Source organism: Corvus moneduloides, chromosome 5 (genome assembly GCF_009650955.1).
Source record: "Corvus moneduloides isolate bCorMon1 chromosome 5, bCorMon1.pri, whole genome shotgun sequence".
Classification (NCBI taxonomy): domain Eukaryota; kingdom Metazoa; phylum Chordata; class Aves; order Passeriformes; family Corvidae; genus Corvus; species Corvus moneduloides.
In genome coordinates this window covers 28,800,770-28,816,136 of record NC_045480.1, presented here as the reverse complement: position 1 = coordinate 28,816,136, position 15,367 = coordinate 28,800,770, and the positions used below count along the sequence as shown (strand labels likewise).

Here is a 15,367-nt window from a genome sequence, read left to right as displayed (position 1 = left end):
ATCTTTCTAGCCTGAGAAAAAAACAAAAAAAAAAAAACGAAACCAACCACAAAACAAACGAACTAAAAAACCCCACCCAGCCACCACCCCTTCCTCTGTTGTGGTGTGGAAACAAATTTCTGGTTTTTAAGTGTAAATTTTAGGTTGAGTAGTCTTTACAGTGGTGTATTTCCAACCAAAACCAATAGAAATAAAGACACAGTTAGGGGACTGTGTAGGAAGCTAGCTTAGTAACAGCACTGGCATCCTCTGGGTGTGTAAACTGGCGACAGTCTTGCTCGCCATGGTGAACGTAGCCCCTGCCACAAAGGAGGTCATGTCTACTCTGTTAGCAGACACTCAGCTGCTTCACTGGGCTTTCTGTACACATGCAGATTAGATGAAATAACTGTTCTGACATTTGTAAACCTCAGGTATCAATTTAACATCAGTTAAAGTGAAGATACATGCAGTGGCAATGAATCATTTGGGACTCTGTGAGTTTTTTTGAATGAAAGTGAAACTTAACCTATTGAATTGATTTCCAAGGTATTTTGAAGTGATATTCTGTCACAATTACTCTAAACTCAATTCAAATTCATCAGGGGATCCAGCAAATTCAGCAGCTTTGTCAGAATCCCAATGCAAAATATCAAGTTGTAATGTAAAATGAAGTGCACACTTTCCCTGGGTTTGACCTTTGCACTGTAGATTGTTCATAACTCTGCTATGGACAGACAGATTTGTGTTTCTGCTTTTCTAAGATTTAGTTAAGTAACCTTCACCTCTATCTTCACCTAAAGATCATGTAGATCGTGGTTTATATTACTATTTTATCTATACATATAATTTAATTCTAGCAGGAATCATTTAATTCATGTTTTGCAATGCCTTTGATGCAGACTATGAAAATCCTGCTAATGGAATCCTAACGAGAGAAGTCTCTGTAAAGTCTGAAAAACAATTTAGTGACTATAAAATAAAATGCTAATTTGGACACTTATATTTCCTACTTATTGGGCACAATGATGCAATTGTAACATCTTTGCATCCGTTTCTTGAGAAGGATCTATAAGGATATTATTTCAAGTGAGTTAATGGAACTTCCTATTTTCTAATTTTCTATTGTGAAAATCCATAGAGGAAGCAGTAAGGGTTTTCGTATTCCTGACTTTTGAGACAGGTTAGTTAGCTAACTTCTGTGTTAAGTCTCTATATAAAAGGGAAAGGGAGGAACTCCTTGAGAGCATTATTTAATCCATCTAACTGAACATCTTGCTTTGAGTTGCACTTTTGAGGGTCTGCTCTGTCTCCTTTTTCTATGGAATATAGGGAAATTAGCTGCATGAACTGGGTGTTTGAGGCTGTGATGTGAATACCCCTCATCCTTCTCCCTTTCCAGTCAGAAGATCTTTGATGCTGTGATCACTATTACCATGATGTACCTCATGTGTATCAAGAATTTCCAACCAAGACAGAAATCTCTGCTATGAATTAACAAAACAGAGTTACACTAATGACTTCCACAAAGAAAAGAAGTTGTGGTTATCTTCAGCTGGAAAATGGCCTCTTTGAACTACTTCTCTTCTGTTTCCATCACAGATTAACCCTCATCATTTGTATTTGTACAATCAAATTCATTAAGTTGGGGTGAATATTTTGAGGAGTATTTAGAATCAGTAGCTGTTTTAAAAGTATGTGTATCGAGGTAATGATGCATTTATTCCAAACAATTGTGCTTTTTAAAAAATTTACTTGCTATCATGGATGTGTATTAAATATTTGTATAACATATTTTCCTAATAGTACATCAATACTCAGTAAACTGGTTACACAAAGTAGTATTTTAAAAAAAAATTCTGCTTATTATTCAGTGTGCTTTCTTGGCAAATTAAGAAACAGAGCTTTCAAAATTTAAGGTCATTCTTTCCAACTAAAATCATTTCAGATTTATCAGTTGTATTTTCTGCTCCATAGGAAATAACAGAAGATCGGGATCGTTCACGGCTGGATTCAATGGTGCTGTTAATTATGAAACTGGACCAACTTGACCAGGATATTGAAAATGCTCTCAGTGCAGGCTCTTCTCCATCCAGCACCCCAACATACAAACGGAGGCATATACCTGTAAGCCAGTTTGCTCAATATTTTCTTGTTATTCTAAGTAGAATCTTTTTACTTCACCTTTCTCTTTCAGTCTTCACATTTTTCAGCTCCTTGGTTTAGAACTAAAGCTCTTTTCATAAAGAATTTGACTTGTATTTTTGTTTATATATATACATGTTTTGAAGGCAATAATATTGGCATCTGTTATTTCCTCTTGGCATCCTTTCATAAATGAGAGCTTCAGAACTCCCAGGTGAAACAGAGGGAGATCAACAAGATTCAGAAAATGTCTGGCTCTCTAATTATCACTTACTGTAAATGCAGAGTCAGCACAGACTCAGGATCACACCAGTCTCAGAAGACAAGTATGTGTCATTTGACATTACATAGAACTGAAAGTAATTCTGAGCTACACGTCTTATTTTCTGCTAGTGGGAGACACAAAATCCTCTGTCACTCAAAGTAAGATTCTGGACAGAACCTGAATTATTTAAATTAGGGGCTTTTTAATTACTTAAAAGGATCTTTCTTTGCAGAGAGTAATCCAAAAGGAGATGGGACAGCTCACAAGCATAACTGATGCATTCTTTCTTTTCTGTAAAGTGTTTACACATATAACTGAAGAACATGAAATGGCTGATCCAAGGTATTCTTGTGCAGGCTTCCTGTTAATTTCACCCACATGTGCTGCAGCTGCTTTTCAATTCAAGAAACCTGAGAAACACTGCCCCAAGATCTCTTGACTAACATTCGTATCATTTGTTTTGGTTAGTGATATTTTCTGTTAAATAACAAGGAATTTCTCCTTTGAAAGCCAGGCATCATTATTGCTAAGTGAGTGATCTGTAGGTGAGAAAAGCTGTATTTCAGTGGGTTTGATCAGCTAAAAATTATATAATATGTCATTTTTAGAGGAAATCACATGATTTCACTTTTCATTGTTAAACATTTTCCTCCTGGATATCAATGTTCTCACAGTGCCTCCTTAAACACTGATGACACAGGGAACCTGAAATACAATGTCAACATCTGTTCTCTATATCTCATCAATCCATGCCAGCATTTCAGCTAATTTCTTACAGCAATAAAGGGAGTGGAGGCAATGTGTATAAGTAACCCTGCATGATAATCAGAGGTGGTACCACTTACCATGCTGCAAAGCAGCCCTGCAGAAAGACAGCTTGCATCAAGCATGGAATATATGCTACTATGGACAATGACTTCCTAGGAATTTTTGAACCTTTGATTGTTATGGACCAGAAGATCAAAAGATCTTGTTTTCAAGATATGTAGGTATTGAGTTCAGGCTCATATTTAATTTATAATAAGAAATCATTTGAGTAATGTAAAAACCTGGTTAATAGGGCAAGGATCATGGTTCTGCACTGTGGCAGCATAGCTCTGCTAACCAGAAATTTCTGAGGGCAGCTGTAGCCAAACTGACTGCTGCAGAGACTGTTCCATGGCTCTGCTGCATTTCCCAGTGCCTCACGTTGCAGTCAACTCACTGGCAGGAAATATGACTCAAATACATGGTCCTACCTAGAGCGCAGCTTTGTGCCTAATTTCCAAGCCTTTTCAGAATACCACACACTTGTGTACATGGCATAGAGGTGCCTGTCTAAATGGCATCTTTGGTTTTGCAGACCAGACACTTAACTGGAATTAATGAATCAAAGGGTGCTGTATCTTTTCAGCTCAGGAGCAGAACCCCTGAGATGTCTCTGCCCCGTATTTCACCTATTCTAGGAACCTGGCATTAGGCAACTGAGACTTTTTCTGCACAGAATTTTCTGGGATTTAGAGTTCAGGGAGGGTTTTGTGTACTGTATAGCTGTATTCATGGAGGCTGTACCTCAGCTAATAATCCTGACAGTATAGGTCTGGTTTTACACATAGCCAGGTCTTTGCCAGACATGCGTCACAATTTATCTGCAAACAGTATAATCCCCTGCTCTCACTCTATGCAGTAAATCAAGCATGTGCTAAATTTTTACTTCCTCAACAATAAAACATGCTATATATCTTCCTTTTGTTTCTCAGAAAGAGGAATGTAATCAGTGTCGTTAAGAGTAAGGACATTTTAACCAGAAATAGTATTTGGCTGATAAGTGTCTGGTGATTCAAAAAAACTAAGGAGCTGTACCTCTGAATTGTATAAACTGCTGAATGGTGATGTCATTTCATCTGCATAATGGTTAACAGATGTTCACTAGCTTGCAGCGCTGCAGAGACAGAAGGTGGGAGCACACAGGAAATACTGAATATCAGAGAAAAATGTCAAACTTCTGCAGCCCTTAACTGATTTTTCTTACTTTGCATTCTACCATTTAGGGGAATTATAGCTTTGATGTTAGTAGTGATTTATAATTTCAGAACAGCAGCTAATGCAAAGCACCACATTGAAAAAGACAGCAAGCATATATATTTAAGTGAGCTAGCCTAAATATTTCCATTATTTAGCAGAACTATGTTTTTATTTCACATTCACAAAAGAGACTTGCAATATTTTTCTACAGGATGTTGAATCTGGTTCTGAAAGTGGAGTTGATGTTGCTTCAGTAAATCACTCACAAACAAACTTGTCTTCTAACATCCATGCTCCTGACCTAGCATCTCCCTCTTCAGTAGCCAGCTCTGGAGCTAAACCAAAGGCTGGGGTGAGTGCAAAGGTTATATTTTTTTAAACTTCTCTCATGATTCCAGATTGGAAGTGAAATTTAAAAATAGTATACTATTCATTACTTGGGTTGCACTGCAGAATGTGTGTGACACTGAGGAAAAAAAATGCAAGTTGTCTCAAAGGGCCATTTTAGTGGCAAATAATACTAGAAGTTTCACATTTAAAAACACCCTATTAACAGTTGATTATTGAAATTAGCTGAGTTTTTATATGAGAAAATAATTTAAAGGAGCTATGCTCTTTAGAAAGGTAAGTTTTTCTGAAGTGGTATCACTCAGAACATTTCCTAAATCTCATGAAGGATGCAGCCAGAGAAAAATTGTGGCTGATTTATGATGTCCAAACCCAGTCATCCTAGTTCTCTCAGAGGTACCTACTACCCTACTGGTGTGAGAATGTCATTCTAAGGCAAAATTTGGCAAGTGGTTCCAGACTCTTAGGATCAGAGGGGAGCCTTGGAGCAAGCAGACACTTTTCTGCAGGTCCCAGTGCATGATAGGCAGTGAGGAAGGGCTGGCCTGAGAGCTCAGATACGGCAAGGAGCTTCTTTCTATATCCATTCATAGATACACATAACTGTGAGAAGCATGGTTCTTTCTTTTGCTGTTTTCCATCTTCTGAAGAATTCTTCATAATGCTTCAGCCATCAATATGTGCAGAAATGCTTGGATGTCCTAGAAACTCCTGACATGCTATCTGTTCCCTCTTGAAGTTGCTGTTTCCACTGCCTCAAGAAGCACAGAAATCTAGACTCCTCTAAGCTTTTCCTGTCCTGAAAAGTCTTAGCATAACTCCTGCTCCATCTGTTCACTTATTGAAAAGCTTCTGGTAACCAGACCAGCAGAAAATCTGGGATAAAATATTAAAATAAAAAGTGTAGTTAGCATAAATATATGTTTAGAACAAGTCTATAAAAAGTAAAATAGAGGCCACCTGTCATTTACTGCACTGCAATAATAGCAAGTTAACTAATGCCTTTGATTGTGGCTAACAGAAGTTCTAATAAACATTTACATTTGGGATTGTTCACTTGTACAAAAATAAATTCACTTGTAATTTATCAGTGCATAACTATAGCAAATAGAGAGCTCTGCACTCTGTCACTGCATACATAGCAGAACAAATTCTCAAATAAGTACATATGTTAAGCTAGAAGGTAATATTCCATTTTACCAGATCCTGAGAAGCACACAGACACTTTCTCACTTTTTAAGGTATTAAACATCCCTTTTAAATGTTGGCTTCTTTGGTAATATTTGGGGAACTCTTAACACCTGGCTTTGCAGAAGCATGGGTCACTTCCTATAATATTATGTGTTAATTCAGCTTCAGCAAGCATTTATTTGACTTTTGCTGTGATTAATGTATTATGCTGCATATATATGCAGTTATTTTATTCTATAATTTTATAATTTTTTTATGAGTGAAGTTAAATTTTCTACAAACATAGCTCTCTTCTAAAGCTTTGCAGGCTGCAACTCCTCACACTCTGCAGCAATCCACGTAGTGATGGCCTCTGAAAATCCACACAGTGTGGTGTTCTGACTATAAAGGAGACTGTAGGTTTTGGGGCTTGGGGAATTTTGTTTTGTTTTGGTTTTGTTTTTCTGGTTTTTATTTGGATTCTGTTTGGGATTTTTTTGTCAGACTAGCTATAGGAATAAAATTTTTCTGCATTTGAAACTCAGGGAGCTACTTTTTAAAGGTAATGGACTGTTTCAAAGATTTTACTCCCTTTCTGGCATTTGTAACTGCAGATCTTCAAGGATTCCAGATGCTTAGTCTCCAGGGACAACTTCTTTTGTTGTGTTTATTAATAGTATGTAAATAGGAGTACAAGGGCGATTAGTTACATTACGGAATGATATGTGGTATTTTTAAACAAACTATAGCAAACCATTTACCACATCAAAATCAGACTGTAAAGCTAAAACACCACATCATATGCAGACTGGGGAGTGGGAATACTAAGGCAGGGCAGGGAGATATGAGCTTGGATCTAGTTCCTGATAAAGAATTTGTAAAAGGTATTACCTACACAGGATATAACTTATAGATAGAAAATTTGTGTACAGACAAACTACATCCATTCATGTTCATTCAGCTTTCTATGGATTTAGTCCAAACGATTTCAAACAGCATCACAATGTGTTGGGATATCCATAAGCACAATTTGGTTTGATAATCCTAGTGGAAATGATTCACTCCTTGGTTTATGGAAAGCAGGACATTTTAAATTTTCATGAGTAGATTTTATGAAATGTTAAACAAGAATTGTATTTAAAATTCAGTATCAATTACAATTTTCTCTGCAAATTAATAGTAGATATTATTTTAAATAAAATTAAGATTATGTGTGTATATTTTCATGCATAAGTTATTTAATATTTCATGAAGGTTCACTTCTGGATAGCCAAATCCATTCCTGTGTACAGTACATACCCATATATATAAGCATACACCTGCATGCACACACACACACACACACACACACACCCCCTGATCTCCTTCCTGAATACAGGCATGACAAGGAAGAACAGGATTCTCCACAGAGCATTATGGAAAGGCTTTTCTGTGATTCTGCAGGGTGCATTATGAGGGCCTTCGATATGCAGATGTACTTGGGATTTCAGGCTTGTGAGAAGCATACAGCTGACTAACCTCTATCCTAAATTTAGGATGCCACCATTATATCCCATGGTCAGGGTGAAATAGCATCATGTGACCAATAGGGTGTTTGAGTCACAAGTGGTATGTGTTTGGAAAGGTGCATATATGGACAATCCTTTCGAAAGTAAGGATTAATGTGACTGAACAGATACATTTCCCACATAACTTAGGATGGGATACTAAGAAATGTTTTTGGCATCCTTATATTACTTATGATTACAGAGTAAAAAAAATTCATGCTTCTATAATTTGCACATCTTTATGGTTTGGGGGTTTATTAATCAGTTTCCAAAACAGACAAAGATTTTTGTATATTAACACTTGAGGATATACATTTGGTTAGCAGTAATCACATGAGAGTTGAAATCAGCTTAAAAAAATAAGAAATCAACAGTCTTTTGCCCTTGTGGCCATGAGAAGCACTGGGAAAAGGGAGTGTCTTGTCTGGATTTGGAGAGAAAGGAATGTAAATATTCTACATGTCATTGCCTTCTACAAATCAATGCTATACATATGGACACTTAAAATATTCTTAAATGTAAAGACGAGAATTTATTTATTTTTAAATTTGGTTTGATTATTATAGAAACAATATGTGGCTACAGTATTTAAAATGTAATTTAGTAACTAAAGGCAAGTTGCCATATCCTTCGTCCAATGTCCAGTTAAAAGCTAACCACTTAAGGAAAACTTGAATCAATTATCATTGTCCTTTTTTTTTTTTTACTTCCTCTATACAAAAAATTGGCTAAAGGACAACAGCAACTAAGGCCTAAAAGTTGTGGCCAAAACTTTGTCCTTGAACATCTGCTCTGCAAAGTGTTTCTTTTCTGTTCAGGTAAAAAAAACCCAGCCATGATTATTTTCTACTCCTTTTTTTGGCAGTCTTATCCCTCCTGCTTCAACAGTCCCCAAGTTAACCTTAATCACACTGTACAAAGGTAATCAGGCATCTATTATCACCAGAATAGCTGGTACCTAGGAGCAGATTGTTTTTCAGATTAGCTGTAATGACTCATTTAAGATGCATTCAATTCTCACAGTGATTTAAGACATCAGTTATGCCTGCAAGTATAAAATTACCTAGTCTGTCTGAGCATGGGAATGGGCTTCAGGCATAGCTGCTGGTATCACTGAAGCCTTGGATGAGCTTGAGTCCACTTTCACAAGTCTTGTTGCTGGATTGGGAGAAAAACTTGTGTTATCTAGATGACAGATTTGCAAATGTTTAATCTATATGCACTAAAAGAATTTAACCAAATATGCTTTTGATTCATATTATGTTTTAAAATTTGAACTTTTTAAAGAAAGCCAAATCATTCTGTGAAAAATAACTTTGAGATTTGTAGAGTAAGAAAGAGTTCGAGTTTCTTGCTAATTAACTACACTGGTTTTTAATTATAAAAGAAGCTAAAATTTATTGTAAGTACAAGGAAACCTCTATTTCAAATTAAATATTCATGAAGGAGAATTATCAGAATTATTTCAAGGGTTTGCAATGTTCACATTTCCTATTGCATTAGTTTTTATAGTAAATTTGATGAACTATGAGGTATACATACAGAATATGTCGGTGCATTTGTGCTGACAAATCTTTAGCAGGGGGTCATACAATTTGCAAGGTGATAGATTTTGGTCTCTGAATCATACTTTTATGTAATATTTGCTTATTTGTCAAAGTCCTCATATAACTTTTCTAAATTTTGCTGCCATTTTAGTATTCCTTGAATTCTTAATTTACTCATTCAGGCAACACTGAAAGTTATTCTGGTGAGCATCAAGGAGAAAGACTCTTACTGTCCAACATTAATTCAAATAGTGTTTCTTTAAAACTTGATAATTTTTATGAATGCAAGGTGAGTAAAGACTTCTCAGGACCTGATCAAGTTGATTAATTTAGTATTGTTTTTCATATCTATGCTTAAAAGAAAGTGTTTTAGAAAACAAGGTAAGGTAATTAATTATGAGATTAACTTTTCACACAATCAGAATTTCATTTGAATTCTAACAGCCTGTTATTTTACCCTATAAAAAGTAAAATACCGTGCAGTTACATTTGCCAGTCATGTATAAGAAAACAGCAGGATTATGCTGTATTTGTTATATGAACTTCTCAAAAATTTTCTTTGACTCCATCTTGCTCCCCAAAGGAATCTGAATTCTGTTTGAAGTATCTCTTCCTGTGTTAACCCTAATTGTACTTCTTTGTTTTCCTTTTTTGCAATAAGAATATGCTACTCCTACAATTTGAACCAAAACCACTGAATTCAGTCATGACGTCTTCGACAGGCATCACCTTTGCTTTGGTCAGGGACAGTTTCTCTCTCTCTCTCTCTTATTCAGTTCCTCAGTATTGAATCCTGAGTGACCAATGTAAATTCACAGTGCAACAAAAGGTTTGAAATTTTATACAGCTGCAGTATGACCCAGGAAATACATATATTAGGCAATCTGCTCTGGGTTCCAAGTTCAATCCCCCAAAAATATTGGGAATCTAAATAAATACCCAAATTCTGAAGTGCTAAGCATGAGAACTTCTGAGACTTTCCAAGATGTCAAATTATACATTGCATTTCTGTCTCTTCTTGCAACTTTTTTGTTTCAGCCATGCTTATGTACTGGGGCTTTTTCTCATGTTTTCCTCCTTTTGTAGAGTAGCTGACACTGTCTTCAACACTGTATCCATCTGGTTGTGTATGATTATCATTTTTTATAAACTGAAGAAAAAGTATATGACTTCTTCAGCATTAACGTCATTAATTGTGCTGTTAGTAGTGTCAAGTACATTTTTTCACTGTATGCTGCCACCTGGTGTCTTGCTCTTTTAGAAGAGGGGCACCAGGGGACATCAAGCACTTGGACACAGGCAGATTTTTTTGTGCAGACTTAAGGCATTATGCTGCAGTTAAAAGGTTTAATGACCAAAATTAATTGCCGTAAGTTTGTAGTCTATTTTCAGTTTCTATTTAGAAATTACACATTGTAACTTTGATAACAAAAAGCTTTGACTGAAGAAAAAAACTGTAAGCGAAAATTTGTAAGTCACTTATTGACTTAGAAGTTGTTCCCAAAGCGGTGTTTGTATTGGAAAACGAAAGAAATACGCAGACATCACTTTGCAAGTGGGAAAAAAGATTATTTTATCTACTATGCATGGCTAAAATAACCTGTTTAGTTATTTTCACCCCTTTCAAGCGAGTAGATGCTTCTCATGACAGCACACTTACTGCCAGGTAAGTCTCCTGGCAGCCTTCTGTCCTTCTAGTGGTTTCTATATATGCTTAAACTGTCTCATTTACTGGAATCTTCCAGGTGAAAATTTTAAGCAAATGACTTCTTCTAAAAGCTGTTTCCAGCCATTAGGTTAAAGGGTTAACTTAAATATTATGGTGATGGTAACAGTGGGTGGACATTGATTTTCCCTTGGTTTGAGACAAAGAGCCTAAAGAACTTCCAAAGCATAGCAAATAGGAAATTTTAGATGGGTCTGTAGAGTCTTCAAACTGTATTGAATACTCTGTTTTATCATACATAGTCTGATTTTGCAGACTAGCAGTGTGGAGGACAGGGATTCAGCCTACTACATTAGATATAAACCCGGGGAGGAGGAAAGCAAAATTATACCATGTGTAAACTTAGGTGTATCTGCACACTGAAAAACTTTTTTAATTATTCTTCATCAGTAAATCTTCTCCTCTTGTGAAATCAACTGTAGAAGGCTCAGTTTCTCTAGACATGGTAGAATGTCAGAATATCAGCATTTTTTTTTTTCGTTTAACAACTCTGATAGAAACTTGGTTAAGTCTAAATTTTTGAGTTTGCTGGGCTTTGCTTCCCATGACAATATGTTCTGAATGTCAGACACGACGTGAAATGTTCCCATTTGTTCTCCAGTTTTATTGCCTCATAAGTTCAGTTCAAGTCTGTCTTCTGTGCTCTTCCATACGGTTTGAGTTGAATCCCTACCAAGTTTCCCTTTTTTTCCTGATGTTGCTTAGATATGTTTAACTGTATGTCAATATGAAATTTTAACTCTTTTTCAGCACCTGCCAAGAAAAGCTTACATATTTATTCCACTGGGTTTTTTAAAAAAATAATTCGCAAATTTTCCCTGTCAGAATGTAATCTGTAGACTGCATTTCTGCATTGAAGAATTTCAATTCTGAGATGGAGTATGGCATTCCTGTTGCATGCATGTGCAAAGATGGGCAAAATTGTTAAATCATTTTCAGTTAGAAGCCTGTGAGTGCAAAACTGCTGCAATATAAGTAAATTCCTTCTTAATTGCAATGGCATTAACAACTTATTTCTCTGAAGAAAAACAAAATCCACAAAGCACTGAAGATTTTAATAATTTTTTTGATGTTTTAATTGCTACAATGCAAATGGGTATACAACACTTGCAAAAGTGATCACCACAGATACACAGGAAGTAATCACCACTTAAAAACAAGGGACAATCTTTTTTAAAGATTCAGTCTGTGAAAGTTACTGATATTTTGGAAGCTAAAAGTAAATTGGCCTCAAAATGTGTTTAGGCATTTTTCTGGGAAAAAGTTTATAACCCATCAAAAACAGCAGATGGAAACTTGTGCACATTATCATCACAGTCTTATTGTCAGTCATGCAATGAAGTCCCAATGCAGGATTTGCATTTTACTCAAGAATCACAGTCTATCATTGGGATTTCCATGTTTTTATACACATCCTCTAATCTGCTGCAGGTCTGAGGAGAGGAAAGTAGTCTGGATGGATCCAGTACAGCCACAGACATACTCTGAATCATTGACAGCTGTACATGGAAACCCTTACTGGGCTATTTCTCTTATATGGAAGCTCTTTCTCTTGCACTGAGTTTTATCTCAATATAAGTTCTCCTAGTGACACATGTCTTCTCTGTTTCATGCCTAATAGAGCCTTTCATAGCAAGTAATAAATGCCAAACATTTCTGGGAAACTGTCTAAAAGAAGGAATCTGAAATTTCCTGTTAAAATTTTACTGAGATATATTGCATCAGTTATTACATCTGTACAGCTCACCATTTTTAGAATTCCACCTCTTTGAAAGGAAGTAATTGGAAGATATGGTTGGGGATAAATTACACCACATGCAGACTAGAATAAGGATTTTAATGATGTAATTCCTTAAAACAGTGTTGAAGATCTGTGCTAAAATGAGAAAAGTGTTCTGTGGGAAAGCCTTTAATAAACACCATAGAAAAAAAAGTGTTCATACATTTGTGACTGTTTCCATCCTGTTCGGTAATAATTCAAGATACTTTCAAAATCACTCGGAGCAGATTTTCACAAAGGGTCAGTACATCCCCTTGCTGGACAGTATGAAGGGATGGAAAGCAAGAAAGCTTGGAGACTTGCTGCAGAAAGCTGGGTTACAGATTTAGTGGGAACTGGGGATAAGGGGCTTTAAAGTTGTTAAAAACTTGAAATTTTTGCCAGCAGACCAATAGGTGACAAACGGCTGCAACTTTCTACAGCCCAACAGTGTTGCACAAGACTTTCAGCTGGGACAAACTGTTGTTGGAAGATTAATTGTTCATTAACTCATAATTTGCCAGGGCCACCTTCAGTTTTAGTTTTGGATAGCTCTATGAAGAAGTCCATTGTATCTCTATCAGACTCTGTGGGTGCTTATTACATCTCTGAGGACTTAGATCACTGGGAGAGAAGCAGTCGAAATAAATAGCACAGGTTGAAGATCATCTTGTGACTGAGAGCCCTTACCTTATCCCTCAGCAATTCAGGAGAAGGGAAAGATAAGAGTGTTTTGAAGATGGAAAAAATAGCGTCATTTCAGGAGTTCATTTGTAAGGTAATTCTTAGGTTCAGGGGTGCAGTTGCTTTCTGTCTCCTCCTTTGTGTGATTCAAGGAGGGGGTTCAAACCACCCAGCTGTCCCATGCAGTACTGTCATGTAAAGCAGGTGAGATGCACAATGATTGCAGGCAATCATGTGTGAGCAGCCAAAAAACTACTGAGAAAACTGCTGCTTTGAGTATCTGCTGTGCTAATCTCCAAAGTGATAATAACTATTAATGTCTATTTAAACTAATATTAAAAAATTGTTCTGGCAAGATGGGAATTGTTCTATTTATTATAAAGTAGTGTTATTGTAAAACTGTTTTTAAGTAATCTTCTACTACTCATATCCAAAAGTTTGGTGCTTGATGGGACTTTGGCCGATGTTGAGATGTTATGAAATGTAAATCCCTTTTGCCATAATTGTGTATATAAAAAACAGGAAAGATCAGAATTCTTTTTAAATTATGATTTACTTTATCTTAACTATGCTCCTGAATCATTAGTGTATTTTTTCCTCTTCCTTCTTTCTTTTTCTTTTTTGTCTTTTTGGGTTTTTTTGGGTTTTTTTCTTTCTTTTTTCCTCTTTTTTTTCCATTTTCTCCTCTATTCCTTCTATTTTCTTTGCATTTTCCACCTTTCTGACTTTTACTCTGGCTCTGCATCTTGCCTAAAGTCACTATAGTTACTTACACCAAATTGTACCCACCCTGCTCCAAAGTACAGTTTGCCTCCCGCATATTCCATGGCTGTCTTTCACCAGATCAGTCCCCATAAGATCACTGGGATGGTTGTGCAGCAGCAGTCTTGCTCATTTCTATAAGCATTTGAATTTCTTCTTTTCTAAAATACAGCTGGACATCAAGTCTACCTGTGAGTTGAACAAGGTGGAATATTGGCACTTAGTGCAAAGATAGGTATTTGATGTTTTCCCAGCCATGGACTGAAGACCAAGGCCCCTGGGGGACAAGATCAGCACTAATAATTGTTTATGCTGTCAGTCTTGTTAGTATTGAATTCAGACTCCACAAATTCATGTCTCTGCTTGCAGTTGTGGTTATTTTAAGCATGATTTGGGGGGAGGAGAGGGTGAGGGGAATAATGTGTATTTAGCTGAAGAGAGAATATGCAAAACCTCAAGAAAGAAAAGCTGTATTAAAGGGGAAAGAAACAATGTAATATGTAAATACGCTTTTTGGTGAGAATTTCCTGTGTTTTATCTAAGAAAGAATTTCAGGCTTGAATCCAAGACAAATAAAGGAGCACAGAACCAGGGAATGAAGACAGAATTTGAGTTAGAAAAACAGTGACAATAATTTAGTCTTTCTGCCAGTAGGTGGAGAGCACAGGAAAGTAGAAGCATGCACATAAAGAAAGAAGGAAAAAACCTTGCATCAGCTTCTTTAAGGGAGTGAGAGATGAAAGAAGAAAAAGGCAAGAAGCAGGGTGGGGGTGGGAAGAGATTGTAAACCAGGAGGAAATTGGGAAAAAAAAAGGATTCTGAAAAGAAAAGAGGAAATGACAATTCCTAAAGTATCAGCTTGGTCAAATCAGTTTGCTGGCAGCATATAAATGATTATCTTCTTTTATGCCTTGTACACAGTATTCTTTACTTCTGGAACGTGGTTGGAAAACGTGGCATGAATAGTTTGCGTTACTGAAATGGAATAAATCCATGTCTGCCTTTTCAAGTACTTTTCCAGACATAGACATGCTGAGTGACATCATGGAAAGCCATTTCTTTTTGTCCTTTACATATACCTCTTGTAAGGAATTTTCTTCCTCCTGAGCTCTCCTTCTTCCTGTCTCTTGCACTTTCTGTCTCTCTGTCTCTCTTCCATCTCTCACTTCTTGCTCGCTTGCTTTCCCTTTTTCTTATCCTTTTCTTGTCCTTCCTTTTTCCATTTTTTTTTTTTTTTTTTGGACTTCAAAGCCAGGGTGGAAGCAAGGAATTTTGTTAGCTCTCTGTTTAATAGTTGAAAGAGCATGGTTTGGGGTTTTTTAATGCACATAATTCCTCTCAGTGAGACATGCCACACATTCTGATCTCTCCCCTTCAGGCAGTTACACACTATTAAATATGGGGTTGGAAATGACATGTGTCTGGAAATGC

General features: G+C 36.4%; 1 protein-coding gene across 5 annotated transcripts in view; it reads left to right on the top strand.

The window, feature by feature from the left end:
- Nucleotides 1-15,367, top strand: part of DLC1 (DLC1 Rho GTPase activating protein) — a 221,029-nt gene that overhangs the window by 51,885 nt on the left and 153,777 nt on the right. For all 5 annotated transcript variants that reach the window (XM_032108494.1, XM_032108490.1, XM_032108493.1 and 2 more), the window contains 2 exons: nucleotides 1,957-2,106; nucleotides 4,605-4,745. In XM_032108494.1, coding sequence (XP_031964385.1) covers nucleotides 1,957-2,106; nucleotides 4,605-4,745 — 291 coding nt within the window. The remainder of the gene's footprint in view (nucleotides 1-1,956; nucleotides 2,107-4,604; nucleotides 4,746-15,367) is intronic.